Raw genomic sequence first — 22,567 nt, forward strand, 5'->3', positions numbered from 1 at the left:
GTTCCATTATTAAAGTGATCAGTGTTCCATGTCTATGTACATAGGGTATCAGCATCTAAGGTGCAGGGTTGAATAACCAGGTGGTATCCGGCTAGTGACAGTGAGTAAGTTCCGTGCAGGGTACTGGGTGAAGGTCGGCCTATGATGACTGGGCGAGACCCAGATGCAGACACAGGAGGCAGATGGTTTGAGTCTCTGATATTTATTGAAATACAAGGGGCAGGCAATGGGCAGTTCGGGGACAGGATGCTCTCAATTGTACATCTGTAAAAGTTTGTGACGGTCTTAGGGGCCAAGAACCCACCTCCTCCCAGTAGGCTGTCTCGTCATTGTTGGTAATCAGGCCTACTACTGTTGTGTTGTCTGCAAACTTGATGATTGAGTTGTAGGCGTACGTAGCCACACAGTCATGGGTGAACAGGGAGTACAGGAGGGGGCTGAGCCCGCACCCTTGTGGGGCCCCAGGTGTGGTTAGCGGGTGTCCGCTAATAGTGTTTCAATTGGTGACGTCACTCGCTCTGAGACCTTGAAGTAGTTGTTCCCCTTGCTCTGCGATGGTAACGATGCTTCGTGGGTGACTGTTGTTGATGTGTGCAGAGGGTCCCTGGTTCGAGCCCAGGTAGGGGCGAGGAGAGGGACAGAAGCAAAACTGTAACATTTGCAGGGGGACTCTTATATAGAGAAAAATAAATACGCTATTGTGCTGCCAGCATAACATCCTGCTGCTATGAGAACGGTAAACATAAAAACAAAAAGATTTAACAAGTTATTCTTTATAGTCCATAAATAGCGTTGGATTGTTATACGTCACTAATTAGCTTCTGCCCCACAAAGGAGTAACCAATAATAGCTCCCCCCTTTCCATAGCAATATCTATAGTTCCTAGAAGTTGCATCAAACGCTTTAATTGAAGAGATCCTGTTCAAACAAGAGTAATTGTGACAAAATAAATGCAAATAGTTCAGTATACATACAATGTATCAATACTGAAATGATTATGTAAGTGTCTACTCTCACACAATTACATCCCACTCACAATATTTTCAGTGCAAGGATTAATGGTTGAATTGGATGCAGTCAATGTACGGATCTCCTGTTATTGTTTACATTTTGAAACAGCGCACGGACTCTACTTAATGAGGGTGTCATTTCCAGTGAACGTTAGGTTATTATCGAGTAATGTTTTACTTCGTTTTTCATGGTCGTAAAATGCTTTGACAAGTATATTAATCAATTCGTGGTGATGAAGTAACTAATCTGCTATGCTAACCAACACAGCTAGCTAGCTAACCACAATAGCTAGCTGACTGGCGACAAAAGCTAGCGAGTTATTTGCCGGGTCTAGTTATCTACCTAACGCTACTGTAGTAAGCCAACTAACCGATACAATTGTTTGGTACCACATTGTGAGTTTGTCCATTGGATAAAAAACATCGTTTATGTTGCTAGCTAGCTACCTGCCTTAGGAATGTCAACGTTTGAGACCAGACAACATCGTCAATTTAGCTAGCTAGCTAAAATGGTCTCAAGTTGTAATGATGTGCTACATGTTAATGTTACATATGTTATTTAAATAGTTATTTTCCTAGAGTTGACAAGTTTAGCTTTTGCTGGGCTAACCGAAGCGCAGCTAGCTATAGCTCTTGAAGGGTGTCTAAAAACGTGGATCTCGAGGATGTTCAAATGACTCGAGAAGCGTAGCGCATTCAGAGCTGCAAAGGTCTAGGCAAGACCAGAGGAAAACACAGGTATACCTTAATTTGAATGTATTCATGTTCTATTCCAGTGTATGGTTCAACCCCCCCCTTTCCACACTGAGAATATAGATGTGTTAATTTGACCATGAATATTCATCACCATTATGTTTCAGCACCAACTAAATCTGTCCATTTTGCCTGACCTTAGGGGTGCACAATGTTTAGTGCAGCTCAGAGTTCCAAGTCTGAGTTCCTGGACAAAGCCAGGCAGGCACGTGAGGAGAGGAAGGGGTACAAAGCAAGGGACAGAGCAGCCACCCTAATTCAAGCGCTGGTCAGGAGATTCCTCTGTCGCTGCAGACTCCAGAAACAAATAAGGTTCGCTTGACGTTACGCATTAGGACACATCTTTCATGAGACTAGTTTGTGAATAAACCTTTTGAAGTAATGTATGAATGCTTTCTTTCTTACCAGGAAAGAAGTTGATGAATTATTCCAAGATGCCGGGACCACAAAAAGAAACGCACTATCCATTTTTAAAATTGCACGGAAGTTACTATTCATCTTTTGCCAAGATGATAAATTGGTAAGTTCTCTAACACCTACACTTTACCCTCACTGATTTAAATGTATGTTTTGTACATTGTTATTGTCTCTTACAGGACGATGTGTCTTATTTACTAATTGAAAGGCAAATGAATGATTACATATCAATATAGTACTTGAGATTGTTTAGTGTACATATAACTAACAAGCTATGATGCTTTTAACTACACAGAGATTTGAGAAGCTTTGTCGCTCCATTCTTGGCAGCATGGATGTTGAAAATGAGCCTAAAGTGAGTATGATTATAATGAAGGAATCATCAGTGAGAACAGATTTTTAATTAACCCAGAGTGTGATTGACTCTGACTTGATATATAATAATTTATTGTTCTTTATCAGGTTTGGTATGTGTCATTGGCCCTTTCTAAAGACCTCACCATCCCTTGGATCAAGCAGATTAAAGATGTCCTGTGGATCTCCTGTCAGTTCCTGAAAAAATTAAAGGTAAATCAGATTTTTTTTTAATGATAATAACCTTCTTTAAGAAAACAGGTGTATCATTTTAAATATGGAAATGTTATAATTGGATCTTTACACCCCTCCTTCCTTCTGTCTCTTGTAGCCTGACATCATGCAGGACAATAAGCTGGTGACTCTATACCTCACCATGCTGGTGACCTTCACAGACACATCAACCTGGAAGATAGTGAGAGGGAAAGGTTGGTCTCAGGTCAAACCACTGCTGCAGTACACACACATCCTCTATATAAGTGTCTTGATGTTGAAAGGAAAAAGACAAAGTGGAATCCTCCATTTTTTTTCTCCCTCTGTGGTAGGTGAGGCCCTCAGACCAGCACTGACCCGGATCTGTGAGAACATCATGGGGCATCTCAATCAAAAGGGATTTTATTCAATACTGCAGGTACAGTGACTCATACGACATCTTCCATCTTTTCCCCGGGGCTTTTAGAATGATTATTATGATTTTGCTGACATTTATTGGTGGTTTCTGCAATTTTGTATTCCCTGGTAGATTCTACTCACCAACGGATTGGCACGCTCCAGACCCTCTCTTACCAAGGGCACACTCACAGCAGTATTCACGCTGGCATTAAGGTGAGTGGCCACTGGAAGCTCTCATTCCCATTCGACCTCCACCAATTGTCTCTGCATCACTAGAGCCTGGGCCAGATCTGTTGTAGTTTATACCCACTGTTCTGCTTGCTCATGCTTCCCTCTGTAACTGGGTTTATTGAAGAAAAAAATAATAAAGTGGCTTAGGACTTCATATTCCATGAAGCTATCTTATCATAGTGTATGATCTGCTTGGTTACCTTTTTAGAATGCTTGGAGCCATTAGTGTCTATTGTTTTTATTTTACAGACCTGTCATTGCTGCTCACTTCTCTGACAACTTGCTGAGGTCTCTCCTCATCCACATCATGTCTGTCCCAGCAGTTGTCTCCCACATCTACACCATCACCCCAGAGGTAAACGCTAAACACTCAAAATGAAGAAACAACAGCCAATTCTCTACCTAGTGCACTATGTAGGGTGTAGGGTGCCACTTCAGACATACAGATAGACATATAATAGCTTGTGCAATGACAAAGCCTCTGAGTGTGTGCTTGTCTCTGTGCAGTGCATGACCACCATCCAGACCCACGACCTGTTGAGGAAGTTCATCCTGTTCCTTAGCCGCGAGGAGCAGTGTGTCGACATCTGTGTCTGCCTGGAGGGGAGCCACACACTGTGCTTACTGGGTAGGGCCGTTTACACTGACTCTCATATCTATTCTATGGCAATATTGGCTACTACTGTGAGTGTGCATGTTTGAGTTGCCTTTTCTTTTTGTCTCACTCTTTCTTGTCTTTCTTTGTGCGGTTGCTGTGGGAAACATACTGAATCAGTTATTTGGGGTTGCTGCTCTGCGGGGCTTCCGTTTCATCCTGTTGTACTGTAGGTAACCTGATTCACCTGGGCTACCTCAACGAGAAAGTACTGGAGGAGGAGGCCAACCACTTTGTGACGGAACTGACGGACATGCTGTCCTACTGCCAGAGATACGTGTCCCAGAAGAAATCTAACCTCACCCACTGGCACCCTGTCCTGGGCTGGTTCTCCCAAACCGTAGACTACGGGTCAGTGAGACATCCTCATAGCCTGATCACAGATCGGTTTGTGTTCTCTTGCCGACTCTTATGGTTGTTGTCATGCCAAAATCAAGTGTTAATGACCATAGGCGCAAAACAGCACAAACCGATCTGGGACTGAGGACACGAGTCATGACTGAAGTCAAATTCCATGTCACTGTAATTAGGCTTCTCCAAGCTCTGATGCTGCTGATGGTCATTAGTAGCTTACCAAACTTGCTATCTGCCTTGTACTCAGCACTCTATTGTCCCTCTAATCACTCTGACAAATGCAAACGTAATCAAAAATCTAATCAAATACTTAATGAGAGCCCGTGAGCTCATGTTGTGCAACATTTCTATAGGCTATGCAATTGAGAAAACAAGAGTTTTGATGGCCTCTATTAAAAAGAGGAGGATCCCATTAGCTTTCTATAGGCTAGGTCTAATAGATTTATTTCTCAACTTTCCTAATATTAAGCACATTGTATCTCTTTAAAACAGGAGTATAGTCTACCTGGCTGGCATGAAAATGAACCACGAGAAAAGTGTCCTCCATTTCCTATTTAAGTGCGTAGATCACATGTATTTCTTTCCCATGCCCCTGTTTTGAGACAGGTGCATGATAATGGTCCATTCTCAATCAAAACAAATTTCACACATATAGGTCAACTTTTGGACTATGGGAGTTAGTAGATTGACATAGGCTAGTGCTTTTGCTGTTCATTTGGCCTTCCAACATCTTCAATATGTGCCTCAGAATTTGATAAGTACGAGCGCAGTTGCATCCCAGATGTGTGTCTTCACTTGTAGCCTGTGAGAAGGACCTGATCACGTGACGGTAATTGGCTAATAAGAATTGCGGTATCTGAGAAAGCCACGTGAGTGAGAGGTGCTTTGGAGAACTCAGCTGGGAGAAGGAATTATTATATTTAGCCAAGGGCACCATGGCCGCTAGGCATTATCAAGTGCTTGTCAAATTGTGAATGAGAGACTGATAGTGTGTGCAGCCTGCTCAAAAAACTAAACAAAACAAAGCAGAGCTCATGCCTTTCATGCAGGAAAAAAAAATCATTAGTCACATCATGCAGAATGTATTAAAAATCAGCATGTAGCCCAACGTTTGTTTCACAACTAAAGTTGCATAGATAACTCTGAATTAAGCATATATGAGGACTTGTTAATTTGTTAACCTCTCAACACAGAATAGCTGCATGTGCGCACTTCGTAAAATAATTTGGAGAAAATATACAGTGCCTTGCAAAAGTATTCATTCCACTTGGCGTTTTTCCTATTTTGTTGCATTACAACCTGTAATTTACATTTATTTTTATTTGGATTTAATGTAATGGACATACACAAAATAGTCCAGATTGGTGAAGTGAAATTAAAATAATTACTTGTTTCAAAAAAATTATTTAAAAAATTAAAATGGAAGTGGTGCGTGCATATGTGTTCACCCCCTTTGCTATGAAGCCCCTAAATAAGATCTCGTGCAACCAATTACCCTCAGAAGTCACATAATTAGTTAAATAAAATTCCACCTGTGTGCAATCTAAGTGTTCCATGATCTGTCACATGATCTCAGTGTATATATACACCTGTTCTGAAAGCCCCCAGAGTCTGCAACACCACTAAGCAAGGGGCACCACCAAGCAAGCGGCACCATGAAGACCAAGGAGCTCTCCAAACAGGTCAGGGACAAAGTTGTGGAGAAGTACAGATCAGGGTTGGGTTATAAAAAATATCCTAAACTTTGAACATCCCACAGAGCACCATTAAATCCATTATAATTTTTTTTGAAAGAATATGGCAACACAACAAACCTGCCAAGAGAGGGCTGCCCACCAAAACTCACGGACCAGGCAAGGAGGGCATTAATCAGAGAGGCAACAAAGAGACCAAAGATAACCCTGAAGGAGCTGCAAAGCTCCAGAGCAGAGATTGGAGTATCTGTCCATAGGACCACTTTAAGCCGTACACTCCACAGGGCTGGGCTATACGGAAGAATGGCCAGAGAAAAGCCATTGCTTAAAGAAAAAATAAGCAAACACGTTTGGTGTTTGCCAAAAGGCATGTGGGAGACTACTCAACCATATGGAAGAAGGTACTCTTGTCAGATGAGACAAATGTAGCTTTTTGGCCATCAAGGAAAACGCTATGTCTGGCGCAAACCCAACACCTCTCATCACCCCCAGAAAACCATCCCTACAATGAAGCACAGTGGTGGCAGTATGATGCTCTGGGGATGTATTTTATCGGCAAGGACTGGGAAACTGGTCAGAATTGAAGGAATGGTGGATGGCGCTAAGTACATGGAAATTCTTGAGGGAAACCGGTTTGTCTTCCAGAGATTTGAGTCTGGGACGGAGGTTCACCTTCCAGCAGGACAATGATCCTAAGCATACTGCTAAAGCAACACTCGAGTGGTTTAAGGGGAAACATTTAAATGTTTTGGAATGGCCTAGTCAAAGCCCAGACCTCAATCCAATTGGGAATCTGTGGTATGACTTAAATATTGCTGTACACCAGCGGAACCCATCCATTTTGAAGGAGCTGGAGCAGTTTTGCCTTGAAGAAGGGGCAAAAATCCCAGTGGCTAGATGTGCCAAGCTTATAGAGACATAGCCAAAGAGACTTGCGGCTGTAATTGCTGCAAAAGGTGGCTCTACAAAGAATTGACTTTGGGGGGCTGAATAGTTATGCACGCTCAAGTTTTCAATTTTTTGTCTTATTTCTTGTTTCACAAGAAAAAATATTTAGCATCTTCAAATTGGTAGGCATGTTGTGTAAATCAAATGATACAACCCCCCCCCCCCAATAAATACATTTTTATTCCAGGTTGTAAGGCAACAAAATTTTAAAAAATGCCAAGGGGGTGAATACTTTCGCAAGCCACTGTATTTTCTAGTTTATTCAGCTATAAAATATACAAAACTGTTGACAACTCTTCAAATTAGTGGATTTGGCTATTTCAGCAACACCCGTTGCTGACAGGTGTATAAAATCGAGCACATAGACAAACATTGGCAGTAGAATGGCCCGTGCTGAAGAGCTCAGTGACTTTCCACCTTTCCAACAAGTCAGTTCGTAAAATTTCTGCCCTGCTAGAGCTGCCCCGGCCAACTGTAAGTGCTGTTATTGTAAAGTGGAAACGTCTAGGAGCAACAATGGCTCAGCCGTGAAGTGGTAGGCCACACAAGCACACTGAATGGGACCACCGAGTGCGGTAGCGCATAACAATGGTCTGTCCTCGGTTGCAACACTCACTACCGAGTTCCAAACTGCCTCTGGAAGTAACGTCAGCACAATAACTGTTAGTTGGGAGCATCATGAAATGGGTTTCCATGGCCGATTAGCCACACACAAGCCTAAGATCGCCATGGGCAATGCCAAGTGTTATCTGGAGTGGTGTAAAGCTTGCCCGCCATTGGATTTTAGAGCAGTGGAAACACAATCTTTGGAGTGGTTAATCATGCTTCACCATCTGGAAATCTGACGGATGAATCTGGGTTTGGCGAATGCCAGGAGCACGCTACCTGCCCGACTGCATATTGCCAACTGTAAAGTTTGGTGGATGAGGAATAATGGTCTAGGGGTGGTTTTCATGGTTCGGGCTAGGCCCCTTAGTTCCAGTGAAGGGAAATCTTAACACTACAGCATAAAGTGCATTCGGAAAGTATTCAGACCCCTTCACTTTTTCCACATTTTGTTGTGTTACAGCCTTATTTTAAAATGCATGTTTTTTTTCTCATCAAGCTACACACAATACCCCATAATGACGAAGTGAAAACAGGTTCTTAGATTTTTTGTTGTTGCACATTTATAAAAAAAGAAATACCTTATTTTCGTAAGTATATAGACCCTTTGCTATGAGACTCGAAGTTTAGCTCAGGTGCATCGAGGCACAGATCTGGGGAAGGGTACCAAAACTTTTCAGCAGCATTGAAGGTCCCCAAGAACACAGTAGCCTCCATCATTCTTCAATAGAAGAAGTTTGGAACCATCAAGACTTCCTAGAGCTGGCCGCCCAGCCAAACTGAGCAGTTGGGGGAGAAGGGGCTTGGTCAAGGAGGTGACAAAGAACCCGATAGTCATTCTGACAGAGCTCCAAAGTTCCTCTGTGGAGATGGGAGAACCTTCCAGAAGGACAGCCATCTCTGCAGCACTCCACCAATCAGGCCTTTATGGTAGAGTGGCCAGACGGAAGCCACTCCTCCGCAAAAGGTAAATGACAGCCCGCTTGGAGTTTGCCAAAAGGCACCTAAAGGTCTCTGACCATGAGAAACAAGATTCTCTGGTCTGATGAAACCTAGATTGAACTCTTTGGCCTGAATGCCGGGCTTCACATCTGGAGAAAACCTGGCACCGCTTATCACCTGGCCAATGCCATCCCTATAGTGAAGGATGGTGGTAGCAGCATCATGCTGTGGGGATGTTTTTCAGCAGCAGGGACATGGAGACTAGTCAGGATCGAGGGAAAGATGAACGGAGCAAAGTACAGAGATATCCTTGATGAAAACCTGCTCCAGAGTGCTCAGGACCTCAGACTGGGGCGAAGGTTCACCTTCCAACAGGACAACGACCCTAAGCACACAGCCAAGACAACGCAGGAGTGGCTTTGGCACAAGTCTCTGAATTTCCTTGAGTGGCCCAGCCAGAGCCCGGACTTGAACCCGATCGAACATCTCTGGAGAGACCTGAAAATAGCTGTGCAGCGACGCTCCCCATCCAACCTGACAGAGCTTGAGAGGATCTGCAGAGAAGAATGGGAGAAACTCCCCAAATACAGGTGTGCCAAGCTTGTAGCGTCATACCCAAGAAGACTCGGCTGCCATAGGTGCTTTAACAAAGTACTGAGTAAAGGGTCAGATTACTTATGTAAATGTGATATTTAGTTTGTTCATTTTTAAAACAATTTTATAAATTTTATACCAAGGCTGTAATGTAACAACGTGGAAAAGGTCAAGGGGTCTGAATACTTTCCGAATGCACAATACTTTCCCCTGCACAAAGCATGGTCCATACAGAAAGGGTTTGTTTAGATTGGTGTGGAAGAACTTGACTGGCCTGCACAGAGACCTGACCTCAACCCAATCAAACACCTTTGGGATGAATTGGAACGCCGACTGCGAGTCAGGCCTAATCGCCCAACATCAAGTGCCCTACCTCACTAATGCTCTTGTGGCTGAATGGAAGGAAGTCCCCGCAGCAATGTTCCAACATGTAGTGGAAAGCCTTCCCAGAAGAGTGGAGGCTGTTATAGCATCAAAGGGGGGACCAACTCAATCTCACACACACACACACACACACACACCCTTCCTGCCCCACTCAACCTTTACTTCATCCCTCCAGTCTGAATGAGTCCATGCCACTGGTCACGAAGCAGCTGCAGTACCTGTGGGGCATGCCTGTGATCCGGACGCTCTTCAGTGACGTCCTTAGCAAAAAGCTGGAGACCCAAGAGCCCACGCCTCCGCCACAACCTACCACGTCCCAAAACAACCTGCCAGTCAAGAGTAAGTCAAATTTGTATTTCAGTTTCTCTTTTTTTTTCTCATCAGGCACTTAATCATTTAATGTCATGGGTTATTTATTTTGACACCATTATCAGATTTATTATCACTTAAATGTGTTGTTGTCGATTGATCCAGATTATATTATAGAAGTGCATAGTATAAGTTGTGTTTTAAAACAATGAACTAACCTTATCGGATCGGTTTTCTCTTAGGTCTATTCAAGCGGGCGTTTCAGAAGTCTGCCTCAGTGCGAAACATCCTGAAGCCAGTTGGCGGGAGACGGGTGGACTCCGCAGAGGTTCAGAAAGTGTGCAGTATCTGTGTACTGTACCAGACAGCCCTCACCACGCTCACCCAGATACGACTGCAAATCCTCACTGGTGAGTCCCTGCCTAGTTCCATTTGAATCAGGCACGCATACACACGCACATGAATGTTCTCTCATGTTGTGTCCGGTGCTGTCCCCCTCAGGCCTAACCTACCTGGACGACCTGCTGCCTAAGCTGTGGGCCTTCATCTGCGAACTAGGACCCCAAGGAGGGCTCAAGCTGTTCATAGAGTGCCTGAACAACGACACAGAGGAGTCTCAGCAGCTGCTAGCCATGCTCATGCTGTTCTGCGACTGCTCCAGACACCTCATCACGTGAGCTCCATGAAATGCTACCACATAACTTACACGTTATATAGTATGGGGTAGTTTCCTAAGTATAGATTAAGTCTAGTCCTAGACTAAGAAGCACCTCTTGCAGTCCTAATCTGTATCCACGAAACTGGCCCTAAATACAATATGCTTAATTATATATGTTATATGTTGACCATCCTTTGTGTGTTATACAGGATCCTGGATGACATTGAAGTTTACGAAGAGCAGATCTCGTTTAAGACGGAAGAGCTCGTAACCATCTCCTCGTTTCTCAACACGTTTGTTTACAAGATGGTCTGGGATGGCATCTTAGGTGAGTCTCCTCCTCCCTCTGTTGAATTCTTGTCATACTCAAAGGAGATTTGATAGACAGTGACAGAATTGCCAATCCCAGGTTCCGGCACTATGAGAAATGTCTTGGGTATAGGGTCGTTGAGTGTGTGCATTAACTTAATGTCTTGTCTGTGACAGAGAATGCCAAGGGAGAGAAGCTAGACCTGTTCCACAGCGTTCACGGCTGGCTGATGGTGCTTTACGAGCGGGACTGCAGGAGGAGGTTCTCCCCTGATGACAACTGGCTGCGCAAGTAAGTGCCCCTCTGGGAAACATACTTCTCCTAATGCCTGATCCTTCCCATAGTTAGTCTGCACTTCCCAAAACCTGCTAAGGTGATCCTAGTGATCAGTAGCGGTCAAATGCTTGAGGAACGCTTGATAAAGCTTGCCCACCACAATGGAACCAATGGAATATTAGTGCTAACTTTGGCCACCCTGTACTCCCCGCAAGCCATGTTGGGCCCACCTCCAGTACTTGGAAGTGTTTGACTGAATTGAAAATTGATTGAATTTAGATTTTGTCACACACAATAACCCATAATGTCAGTGGAATTATGTTTTTAGAAATCTTTACAAATTCATTACATTGAAAAGCTGAAATGTTGTGAGTCAATAAGTATTCTTATGGCAAGCCTAAATAAATGAAAGAGTAAAAATGTGCTTAACAAGTCACATAATAAGTTGCGTGGACTCACTCTGTGTGCAATACGTTTTTGACATGATTTTTAAATATTACCCCATCTCTGTACCCCACACATACAATTATCTGTAAGGTCCCTCAGTCGAGCAGTGAATTTCAAGCACAGAATCAACCATAAAGACTAGGGAGGTTTTCCAATGGTTTGCAAAGAAGGGCACCTATTGGTAGCTGACATTAAATGTCCCTTGGAGCATGGTGCAGTTATTAATTACACTTTGGATGGTGTATCAATACAGCTAGTCACTACAAAGATACAGGCGTCCTTCCTAACTCAGTTGCCGGAGAGGAAGGAAACTGCTCAGGGATTTCACCGTGAGGCCAAAGGGGATTTTAAAACATTTATAGAGTTTTTAATGGCTGTGATTAGAAAAAAACTGAGGATGGATCAACAACATTGTAGTTACTCCTAATACTAGCCTAATTGACAGAGTGAAAAGAAGGAAGCCTGTACAGAATACAATTTTTCCAAAACATGCATCTTGTTTGCAATAAGCCACTAAAGTAATACTGCAGAAAATGTGGCAAATAAATGAACTTTTTGTCCTGAATACAAAGCGTTGTGTTTGGGGTAAATCCAACACATCACTGAGTTACCACTCTTTATATTTTCAAGTATGGTGATGGCTACATCATGTTATGGGTATGCTTGTCATTGGCAAGGACTAAGGAGTTTTCTTTATGATAAAAAGAAAAGGAATAGATCCAAGCAAAGGCAAAATCCTGGAGGAGAACTTAGTTTAGTCTGCTTTCCAACAGACACTGGGATACAAATTCACCTTTCAGCAGGACAATTACTCAAAACACAAGGCCAATTATACACGAGTTGCTTACCAAGACGACATTGAATGTTCCTTAGTGGCCTAGTTACGGTTTTGACTTAAGTCTGCTTGAAAATATATGTCAAGACTTGAAAATGGCTGTCTAGTAATGATCAACAACCAACTTGACAGAGCTTGAAGAATTGTACAATCCAGGTGTGCAAAGCTCTGAGTTTACCCAGAAAGACTAACTGCTGAAATGTATTGACTCGGGGTTGAATACTTACCTAATCAATATATATCAGTGTTTTATTATCCATAAATATTTTTAAATTTCAGAATTTTTCTGCCACTTTGACATTAGAGTATTTTGTGTAGATCGTTGACAAAAAAATGACAATTAAATCCATTTTAATCCCACTTTGTGACACAATAAAATGTGGAAAAAGTCAAGGGGTGAATACTTTCTCAAGGCACTGTATTTGTCCCAGGTTTGATCTGTAGGAAACAATTGTGATATTTGAAAAGGTACACTCACTGACTCACTCTTTCACCCTTTGTGTCCAGGGATCTAAAGCCGAGCCTTTTGTTCCAAGAGCTGGAGAAGGGCAAGAGGAGAGCTCAGCTGTTACTTCAGTACATCCCACACGTCATTCCACACAAAAACGTGAGTCTGAACATAAATAATATTTGTCCTTCCCGGGCATTCATATTTGTTGTTTCACTATACCAATATGCACATAGTGTCTTACTCGTTGTCCTCCCCACTTTAGAGGGTCCTGCTGTTCCGAAACATTGTCACCAAGGAGAAGGAAACCTTGGGATTGGTGGAGACCAGCTCCGCCTCTCCGCATGTCACCCATATCACCATTCGCCGCTCACGGATGTTAGAGGTATGAAATGGATGTATCCATCTTTTGCATGTTTTCCCCCACACTAGCATATCACTAAGAATGTGTTCTCGAAACAGTGTTATGTAAAGGGTACATATTGGCACAGAGCCTGATGTCAAATACAGTCCGGCGTGGTGGTTGTGACTGATACCCAAACCGATCACCCAAACTCTTTGTGTCTGAACTCTCTCATAAGGATGGTTATGACCAGCTCCGCCGGTTGCCTGTCAACTCCATCAAAGGTGTGATCCGCGTGAAGTTTGTCAATGACCTGGGTGTGGACGAGGCCGGTATCGACCAGGACGGCGTCTTCAAGGAGTTCCTGGAAGAGATCATCAAGAAAGTCTTCAATCCGGCTCTCAACCTCTTTAAGGTTGGCTCTCCAGCTCTCCATAATTTTGAGTGCTGTATCTGTGCTTGATTGAGCTTGTCTGTTGCACTGGAACCAATAGACAAGTCTCAAAAGTGCATACACTGCCCACCTGGCACTCCAGGTAGGCTAAAGCTAACGCTCATAGTCTTTTGAAAGATTTCAAATAGTGTCAAGGTACTTTTATCCATTTTCTGTGAACCATGCTCCTACTGCTGCTGATTTTATGTCTCCCCCCATAGACCACCAGTGGCAACGAGAGGCTGTACCCCTCCCCTTCGTCCTACATCCACGAGAACCACCTGCAGCTCTTTGAGTTTGTGGGGAAGATGCTCGGAAAAGCCATGTATGAGGTGTGTCTGCGCTCACAGAGGATGTTATTCATGTGAAATTACCATATATGTAACAAGAATGACTTATTTTAAAGCCACAAGCCCAACTCACCACTTTTTCCCCCTATAATGCTGAGGGATGGGTCTGGAGGAATGTTGCCACAATTTATAGATGGAGCATTCGACGCAAAGCCTGATAGTCCATGAGATCAACGTGTGTGTGTGTTTTTCAGGGTATCGTGGTAGACGTACCCTTCGCCTCCTTCTTCCTCAGCCAGGTCATGGGCCACCATCACAGCACTTTCTACAGCTCCATTGATGAGCTGCCCTCCCTGGACTCTGAGTTCTACAAGAACCTCACCTCCATTAAGGTCAGAACCCCCCCCCCCCCCCCCCCCCACACACAGACACCAACACACACACACACACACACACACACTGATAAGTCGTTTAGTTCCTGGGATCATGTTCATTACAGCACGCAATGGAAAACGTTTCAAAACAATTTACAACTGAAAGGGAGTTTTTGTTGTTGTACAAGTCCAGGTGGTCCTTTCTCCCTGTTTGTCTGTTTTGTTTTTGCTTGGTGCCTGATGAACACGACCCTGGTTTATGGTGACCGCTATTTTGATTTGAGAAGGTTTTTTTGCTTTGCTGTTATCCGTCGCTACTTTCTGTGATCAATATCATTCCGAAGTTGTGGAAGTCGACTCAAAATAGTCCTTTGATCTTCGTCTTGTCCTTTTCCAGCGCTACGACGGGGATGTTGGTGATCTAGGACTGACGCTATCGTATGACGAGGATGTTATGGGACAGGTAGAAGCCATAGTTTTTCTCTGAATGTAGAAAAGCAGAACTCTTCTCTCATCTCTTAATACTGTCTTCGTGTCATCGCAGCTGGTCTGTCATGAGCTGATTCCTGGAGGAAAGACGATGCCAGTCACCAATGAAAACAAGTGAGAAAGATGCAGATTCAGTATCTAGAACAAACGAATAGATTTTACATTTGTTGATGTCATTTGGTGTTAACACCCTCGTCCTCTAAACACAAGATTTGTTTATTGTCCCTGTAGTTATAACAAGTTGGGTTGGATGATAACGTGGGGTTCCGTCCGGAAACAACCCCCAGCCCCTACACCCGGCCCTTTGACACTTGTGGAGATCTGATAGGTGTAAGCAATATGGTGTATGTCCTACCAAGCCTATCACAGGGCAAGGAAGATGTACTAGCATATTACTTATTATACCTATCAAAACCTTTCAGTTCTCCATAAGTACCTAGGCGGAAGGGCTAGAGGGTTGCTTCTAGACAGTCCCAGGGTTCTCCCCAAAGAATGTAAATATTCGCTGTGCCATCTTGTGGACTGTCTGCACCACTATGTTAAAAAGTGAAGGAAATGTTTGGCTCTAGATTACAGGAAATGCCCCCCCTGGGCCTCCCCCCGCAGTACTCGGCAGCACCACCTTGTTAAAAAATGCTGGGGAGAAAACTGAGGCCCATGGTGTTCCGAGTCTGACTTAACCTCACCTTTGACCTTGTCCGTGTTGCAGGATCAGCTATATCCACCTGATGGCGCACTTCCGCATGCACACGCAGATAAAAGAGCAAACGGCAGCTTTCATCCGAGGGTTCCGCAGCATCATCAACCCTGAGTGGCTGCACATGTTCTCCACCCCCGAGGTCCAGCGCCTTGTCTCCGGGGACAATGCCGAGATAGACCTGGACGACCTCAAGTGCGTGACCTTCGACCCCCTTTCCCCTCGATCAGCCCTTCGACCTGCTAATTCCCAAACATTTTAGGGAAATCCTGAAATCCTATAATCCTAGGTTTGAATGTCCCATTTGATTGGGTAACGGACAATGAGTTGACTGTGTAAGGTTGTAAAGCCAAGGTTAAGGTGCTTGCTGACATGGTCTCTCTCGCTCTCTCTTTCCCACCCGCTCTCTCTCCTGTTGTCAGGAAACACACAGTGTACTATGGAGGTTTCCACAGCAGCCATCGGGTCATCATCTGGCTGTGGGACATCCTGTCCAGTGACTTCTCCTCTGAGGAAAGGGCCATGTTCCTCAAGGTAATAACAACCCCCAAATGTTACTATACTGAACAAAAATATGAATGCAACATGTAAAGTGTTGGTCCCATGTTTCATGAGCTGAAATAAAAGATCCCAGAAATGTTCCAAATGTACAAAAAGCTTATTTTTCAAAAATGTTTCTTTACAAACCTGTTGGTGAGCATTTCACCTTTTCCAAGATAATCCACCCACCTGGCAGGTGTGGCATATCAAAAAGCTGATTAAATAGCATGATCATGACACAGGTGCACCTTGTGCTGGGGACAATAAAATGCCACTCTCTAAAATGTACAGTTTTGTCACACAACACAATGACACAGATGTCTCAAGTTTTTAGGGAGTGTTCAATTGGCATGCTGACTACAGGAATGTCCACCAAAGCTGTTGCCAGAGAATTGAATGTTAATTTCTCTACCATAAGCCGCCTCCGATGTCGTTTTATAGAATTTGGCAGTATATCCAACCAGCCTCACAACCGCAGACCACGTGTAACCACGCCAGCTCAGGATCTCCACATCCGGCTTCTTCACCTGTGGGATCGTCTGAGTGGAGGGTGGTTCTGAGGAGTCTGTAATAAAGCCCTTTTGTGGAGGAAAAAGTCATTATGATTGGCTGGGCCTGGCTTCCCAGTGGGTGGGCCTGGTTACCAATTGGGTGGGCCTATTTTGTTCAGTATAAAATGCTGTTTTACTATTCATGCGTTAACTGCATTACGTTGGGTTGCGGGGCTGTCAGTTTGAGACCCCTGCTCTAGGGGTCTGCACTTGTATAGACCTGTTATGTGATCCTCCGTTGTTGTTGTTCTGCTTTTACAGTTTGTCACCAGCTGTTCGAGACCACCCCTCCTGGGTTTTGCCTACCTCAAGCCCCCTTTCTCCATTCGCTGTGTGGAGGTGTCCGATGATCAGGTGAGAACACTTGGATGATTGGAGTCCTAAGCCACATGTTTGTTTAAAAAAAAAATATATATATATAATATATATATATATATTTATCGAGGCAAGTCAGTTAAGAACAAATTCTTATTTTCAATGACGGCCTAGGAACATTGGATTAACTGCCTTGTTCAGGGGCAGAACAACAGATTTTTACCTTGTCAGCTCAGGGATTCGATCTAGCAACCTTTCGGTTACTGGCCCAACGCTCTAACCACTAGGCTACCTGCCGCCCCAGCACACAAAACCAGTACGCCTACTACTCTCCATTAAACTTTGTCATTTTAGTTGAAGAACTTAGGTTTGGGAAGTCAGTCCCTTGAGACTACTTTGGTTCTCTGTGTGTTTATGTGTGCACGCTCCTGTCACCTGTCTCTCTCTAGGACACGGGGGACACCCTGGGCAGTGTCCTGCGGGGTTTCTTCACCATCCGGAAGAAGGAGCCTGGCGGCCGCCTCCCCACCTCGTCCACCTGCTTCAACCTGCTCAAGCTGCCTAACTACAGCAAGAAGAGCATCCTGCGTGACAAGCTCCGCTATGCCATCAGTATGAACACAGGTTTTGAGCTCTCCTAAAATAAACCCCCTGCTCGTGGTCTACTGCCAGCAAACCTAAAGGATAAACAACTAAAGAGCATCCTCCTTACCCAGGCTAGGGGAGGCAGCCGGTCAAGTCAGTGGAGCTTCACCAAAGCTGAAGGCGAAACAAATAGGATACCCCCCTTAACCTTGATCCCAGCCTAGGAAACCAGAAGAGCTCCACCCTCTTTTACCCCAATCAGTCTGGATTCTGGAAACTCCACCCACCCCAAGGGCTTTCAACCCTATTTGCTGCCTGTGCAACCATGGTAACATATTTTCTGACCAGTGGCAGTCACTGCCCATGTGAGTTTATTTAATTTTTTTATAGACAAGTAGCTAAAGAAATTGTGGGAACAGCACAATTGAAACAGTCACTCTTTACTCTCACACACCCGAAAACCAAACCCATGCTAATAATCGTAACAAGGAGGAATGTTTAACCTAACACATTGCTGAACTAAAATGGCTCAGTGTCTTACGATTTCTTCTCAGGCTTAACAGAACGATACTTGGATCTAGCACTCCCACGTCAAACAAACTGGAAAGCAATATAGATGCAATGCAAGCCATTACACACGATAAGACTCCTCACTGGAGCAAAATCATAGGAAGCTTTGTTCTCCCTGCTGGAATAGGATGTTACCCGAGCAACTTTCCGCTGTCATTCGGTGAGTCTTAATAACCTTGTTTAACATGACGAAAGCACCTTTTCATAAAGAGACGACAAGTCACTGCCTCATGTTCAAGAACAAGTTCTGACCACGGAGATATGGTCACGTGTTGGCGCCTGTGTCGTATCTGTTTATTCTCCCTCATGGGTTAATTAAGGAATTAAATCTGATGATCGGTCTCTCTCCACATACACGCACTACAGTCAGTCACCTGACAACAGCATTGGAGCCTGTATGTCTCTGTTCTCTAATGTATTAGAATTCATGTTACACAGCAATGCATTTGTGACCCAAAGTGATGCCATCAATACTTAAACCAAACTCCATGCTGTTATTTGATACCAGATGTCCCGTTATCTTCTGTCATGGTTCCAGAGTCTTTTTTTCTTGTTGTGTTTGAAAATGGATAATACAGTGGCTCTGGAATGTTTTGCTCTGAAATATCTGGGTCCTCTAACTCCAGCAGACACAACATTGACAACCATTTTTTTTCTCCACTTAGTATGTCGCTATTTTGTGACATTCCCAAACTAATCTGTTACAGTGAAGTCAATCATGAACATTTCTCTATATCCACTAGGATTGGCCATGCCTCTTTGGAATGGAATCAAGCCATGAACACATAGGACAAGGTATTTATAAGGACTTGAGCCTGCTTACAGACAATTGAATTCCCATGCTACCTTTACCGCCACTGAACCGTCCAACCCAGGAAGGTTTGGTGTCAAACATGTACTGATTCTTCCTTGTGTCTGGTGACCTTACAGCCACGTGGAAAAAGGGATACACAGGGAGCAAACCATACTATTTGTCATGGGCTGTCTGATCATGTGAATCTGAAAGCATTGCTTTTGTGTCTCTCTCTACCCTCTCCTTTCTTACCCACTCTCTCTTGCACATAAAACCCTGCTCTTTTTGTGAGGTGAGGGGGGGACACCATTTTTTTTCTAAAGATCGGAAATAATTATACCATGCAAAACGTCAAAGGGTCAAATAAAAAGAGACAATTTGGGGCAGTTGTTAGTGACATCAAATCAAATTTATTTATATAGCCCTTCGTACATCAGCTGAAATCTCAAAGTGCTGTACAGAAACCCAGCCTAAAACCCCAAACAGCAAGCAATGCATGTGAAAGAAGCACGGTGGCTGGGAAAAACTCCCTAGGAAAAACTCCTGAGAAAGGCCAAAAACCTAGGAAGAAACCTAGAGAGGAACCAGGCTATGAGGGGTGACCAGTCCTCTTCTGGCTGTGCCGGGTGGATATTATAACAGAACATGGTCAAGATGTTAAAATGTTCGTAAATGACCAGCATGGTCAAATAATAATAATCATAGTAATTGTCGAGGGTGCAACAAGCACGTCCGGTGAACAGGTCAGGGTTCCGTAGCCGCAGGCAGAACAGTTGAAACTGGAGCAGCAGCATTGGCCAGTTCCAACGTCAAGGTGGTTGGAGACAAGGCAGCAAAGGGTGTTGAGTTTTACTAATGTGAAAGATAAACGGGCTGATTTTAAAAGCAATAGCCTATTTGTTGATTCAGTATTTTATGCAAAACTGTTTCATGAGGGGTGTATGTGTGCGCTGAGTGGTGTGCGCTGAGTGGTTGTCAGAACCATAGACATGACTCTGGTTGTGGTCATAAAAAACAGAGAATAAAGCCTTTTCAAGCACCATTAATAACTATCTCTTATATATCCTGGCCGCTAGTTAACAGAACAACTCCGTTCTGATGATTATACAGGCATTTTATGGGCATTAAACAAGGTTCTATATGGTTTTGTATTGCTTTGCTAACTGAAATCTGTGCTCAATGTGTCTGTGTATAGGAATATTAAGGGGGTACAACCTACCTGTACAGGCATTTCCCCCCATTTATAAATGCCATCAATCTCATTGACAAATAGAAATGACAACTTGTCTTAGTGACTCTATGGGAAGACCTTACCTCAATGTTCACTCTGTTGTGATCACTGCGATATATTTCCTTAATTCCCAAGGGCCTCTGACTAATCAGTGCTCATTCCCTTACAAAAAAAGATTGTCGTTTTGAAAATGCAGTAAAAATGCAGTAACTGCAGTTGACTGGTATCTTGAACTGCAGTTACACTGCAAAATTACTGCAGTAAACAAAAGTGTTCTTTTGGAGTCAGTATTTGCAGCATACTGCAGTTATACTGCAATCTGACTGCATTTTTTTTCACTTCAGTGGTGCCAGTCTGACTAAAGTTACCCATTTATTTCAATCAATTGTTTCAGCAGCCTGAAATGGGTTAGAAATGAATCATGGAATGGAAATGGTCAGTGTCCCAGAGAAGACTGGAAGATTCTTCACAGGCTCTGCCAGGTGTTTTAATGGGGGCACTCCTCCGTTTTAAACGATGTCATGAAATCTCCCTATATCTTTTTATGAATTAGAAGAAAAATAAATCCAGGAAATGTGCAACATACTTCTATGAAAGTACTGTCCCCTCACAATTTGTTAAGTGTCTTTGGAACTGGTTGCACTATGTGAAATACAGGTAATTGAAAACTCTATTTCAATGTAAAACATGTTTGTGTAAGATACTATTTATTCTGTAAAAACAGTAACATAATTGTTATGTTAACCATAATTATTCTAAAAACGTTACTTATCAACTGAAGTTAGTGTGTCTTGGTTTTATTTCTAGAGGAATCAAGCCATTTATTTTCTCACTTCAGGACAAGTTCTGTATAGCCCAGAACGGTATTTATTTATTAAATAATGATATGACAGTTGTGAAGAACAGGTTCTGTCAGTTCCATAGAGATAAAGATGAATCCTCTATCTGCCATTATAGGGTCTGACACACCATGGGCAGTGCCATTGAGTTATCTCCATTTTAACGTAGTACATTCCCTTCTTCACGATTGGCTGATCCTTCCTGATGACCCGGTTGGACATGACTCCAGGTATTCAGGAGGGATCAGCCAATGAAGATGCAAGTCACACCCAGTTGACTACGTTAAAATGGTGGAAGCCCTCAATGGCCTGCCTATGCTAAAATTGCCTTTTGGCCACTAGAGGCCTCTATCATTCTCTATGGTCAGTTCTCTATGAATGTCGTTACTATCTGCAAAGTTTGATTGTGTCACATGCTGGTTTATACTGTGCACACCCAAAACACCCCAATCTGTCAGTCGACTCTGACGTTTGGGTTGTGAGCATCAATGCGTCCTTTTCAGAAACAGTTGTTTGTTTTTCCGATCATTTTATCCCCAAAAAAACATGAGTATCCCTCCAAGTCCTTCTCCAACGCGCTGGTTCAAAGCTTTGCGGAGGTAAGTGCATTAAAACTCGTCAGACGCATCGAAAATCGCTGTCAAAATTCACTTGAATTACTTTATTACTACCAATCTGTAATGTTTTGATTTACTTTTCTTTGTCAATCTTAAGGCTATTGTTCATCTTTGAGATCAATATTACTTTCAGAAAGTTAAGGAGACGGGATCGAACAACTTGAATTTCTTAATCACATCTTTGACTAATTTACTTGCATTGCCTGATTTGGAGTCATTTCCCTCTGACACTGGGGGTTTAATGGTATGCTTACTGCCCAGGGTCTGTCCTCTGTTTAGTATACACTTTTTTCAGCAGGCTTATGTCTGTTCGAGAGGTAAACATTCTACAGCATTAGTGGGAAAGCAAGAGCATGCTATGCATGCAAGAGTAATGGTCGCCTGACATGCAGAAGGTATACTGAATTATGATTTGTTATGGACTACTACAGAACTTGTTTGGTTTACACATAAGAATACACTGGCTTTTGTCTGTGTTGCAGGACCAGGCTGGGGAGCCCTGCATGAAGACCTATCTTTTAGAATGTGTGGAGGGTGAATGGGCAACTGGATATGGTTGTAGGTGCCAGGGGCACCGGTTTGTGAACACCCCTTCAAATTAGTTGATTTGGCTATTTCATTCACACCTGTTGCTGACAGGTGTATAAAATTGAGCACACAGCCATGCAATCTCCATAGTCAAACATTGGTGGTAGAATAGCCTGTACTCAAGCTCTGTGACTTTCAATGTGACACCGTCATAGGATGCCACCTTTACAAGTCAGTTTGTCATATTTTTGCCCTGCTAGAGCTGCCCCGGTCAACTGTAAGTGGTGTTGTTGCCGCTTTACAATATCTAGGAGAATCAGCAGCTAAGTGGTAGGCTACACAAGCTCACAGAACGGGACGGACGAGTGCTGAAGTGTGTAAAAATCGTCTGTCCTGCATTACAAAATTCACTAACGATCAACGGCAGCCCAATAACTTCATCGGGAGCTTCATGAAATGGGTTTCTGTGGCCGAGCAGCTGCACACAAGCCTAAGATCACCATGCGCTTGCTGCCTTTGGACTCTGGAGCAGTGG

General features: G+C 43.5%; 1 protein-coding gene and 1 long non-coding RNA gene across 4 annotated transcripts; both read left to right on the forward strand.

Moving 5' to 3' along the window:
* The first annotated feature begins 894 nt into the window (after window positions 1-894).
* On the forward strand, window positions 895-19,200 carry LOC115199804 (ubiquitin-protein ligase E3B). Of its 3 annotated transcripts, XM_029762254.1 has the most exons (28): window positions 895-999; window positions 1,590-1,748; window positions 1,906-2,075; window positions 2,172-2,283; window positions 2,476-2,535; window positions 2,643-2,747; window positions 2,866-2,962; window positions 3,080-3,165; window positions 3,277-3,359; window positions 3,627-3,732; window positions 3,885-4,005; window positions 4,206-4,383; window positions 9,730-9,893; window positions 10,106-10,273; window positions 10,365-10,536; window positions 10,731-10,849; window positions 11,008-11,122; window positions 12,897-12,996; window positions 13,103-13,222; window positions 13,419-13,595; window positions 13,835-13,945; window positions 14,158-14,295; window positions 14,675-14,740; window positions 14,822-14,880; window positions 15,476-15,658; window positions 15,886-15,997; window positions 16,816-16,908; window positions 17,319-19,200. In XM_029762254.1, the coding sequence occupies exons 3-28, from the start codon at window positions 1,915-1,917 to the stop codon at window positions 17,508-17,510; spliced, it is 3,198 nt and encodes a 1,065-aa protein (XP_029618114.1). In that variant the 5' UTR covers window positions 895-999; window positions 1,590-1,748; window positions 1,906-1,914; the 3' UTR covers window positions 17,511-19,200. The 3 variants fall into 3 exon arrangements, with proteins under 3 accessions (XP_029618114.1, XP_029618115.1, XP_029618113.1); XM_029762255.1 differs by lacking the exon at window positions 1,590-1,748; XM_029762253.1 differs by lacking the exon at window positions 895-999 and having other exon boundaries at window positions 1,032-1,748.
* Window positions 19,201-19,622: 422 nt separating this feature from the next.
* LOC115199808 (uncharacterized) lies at window positions 19,623-22,076 on the forward strand. Its single transcript, XR_003879414.1, has 3 exons — window positions 19,623-21,486; window positions 21,803-21,899; window positions 21,987-22,076. It is a non-coding gene; the product is annotated as an uncharacterized LOC115199808 (long non-coding RNA).
* The last annotated feature ends 491 nt before the right edge of the window (window positions 22,077-22,567 follow it).

The sequence above is a fragment of the Salmo trutta genome, chromosome 9, assembly GCF_901001165.1.
Source record: "Salmo trutta chromosome 9, fSalTru1.1, whole genome shotgun sequence".
In the NCBI taxonomy this organism is placed as follows: domain Eukaryota; kingdom Metazoa; phylum Chordata; class Actinopteri; order Salmoniformes; family Salmonidae; genus Salmo; species Salmo trutta.

Bases quoted from the DNA above. Each gene is read 5' to 3' on its own strand.
- LOC115199804 (XM_029762254.1), top strand. From the start codon at position 1,915: ATGTTTAGTGCAGCTCAGAGTTCCAAGTCTGAGTTCCTGGACAAAGCC. The intron at 2,536-2,642 runs GTGAGTATGATT...GTTCTTTATCAG, and splicing joins ATGTTGAAAATGAGCCTAAA to GTTTGGTATGTGTCATTGGC. The intron at 10,274-10,364 runs GTGAGTCCCTGC...TGTCCCCCTCAG, and splicing joins ACGACTGCAAATCCTCACTG to GCCTAACCTACCTGGACGAC.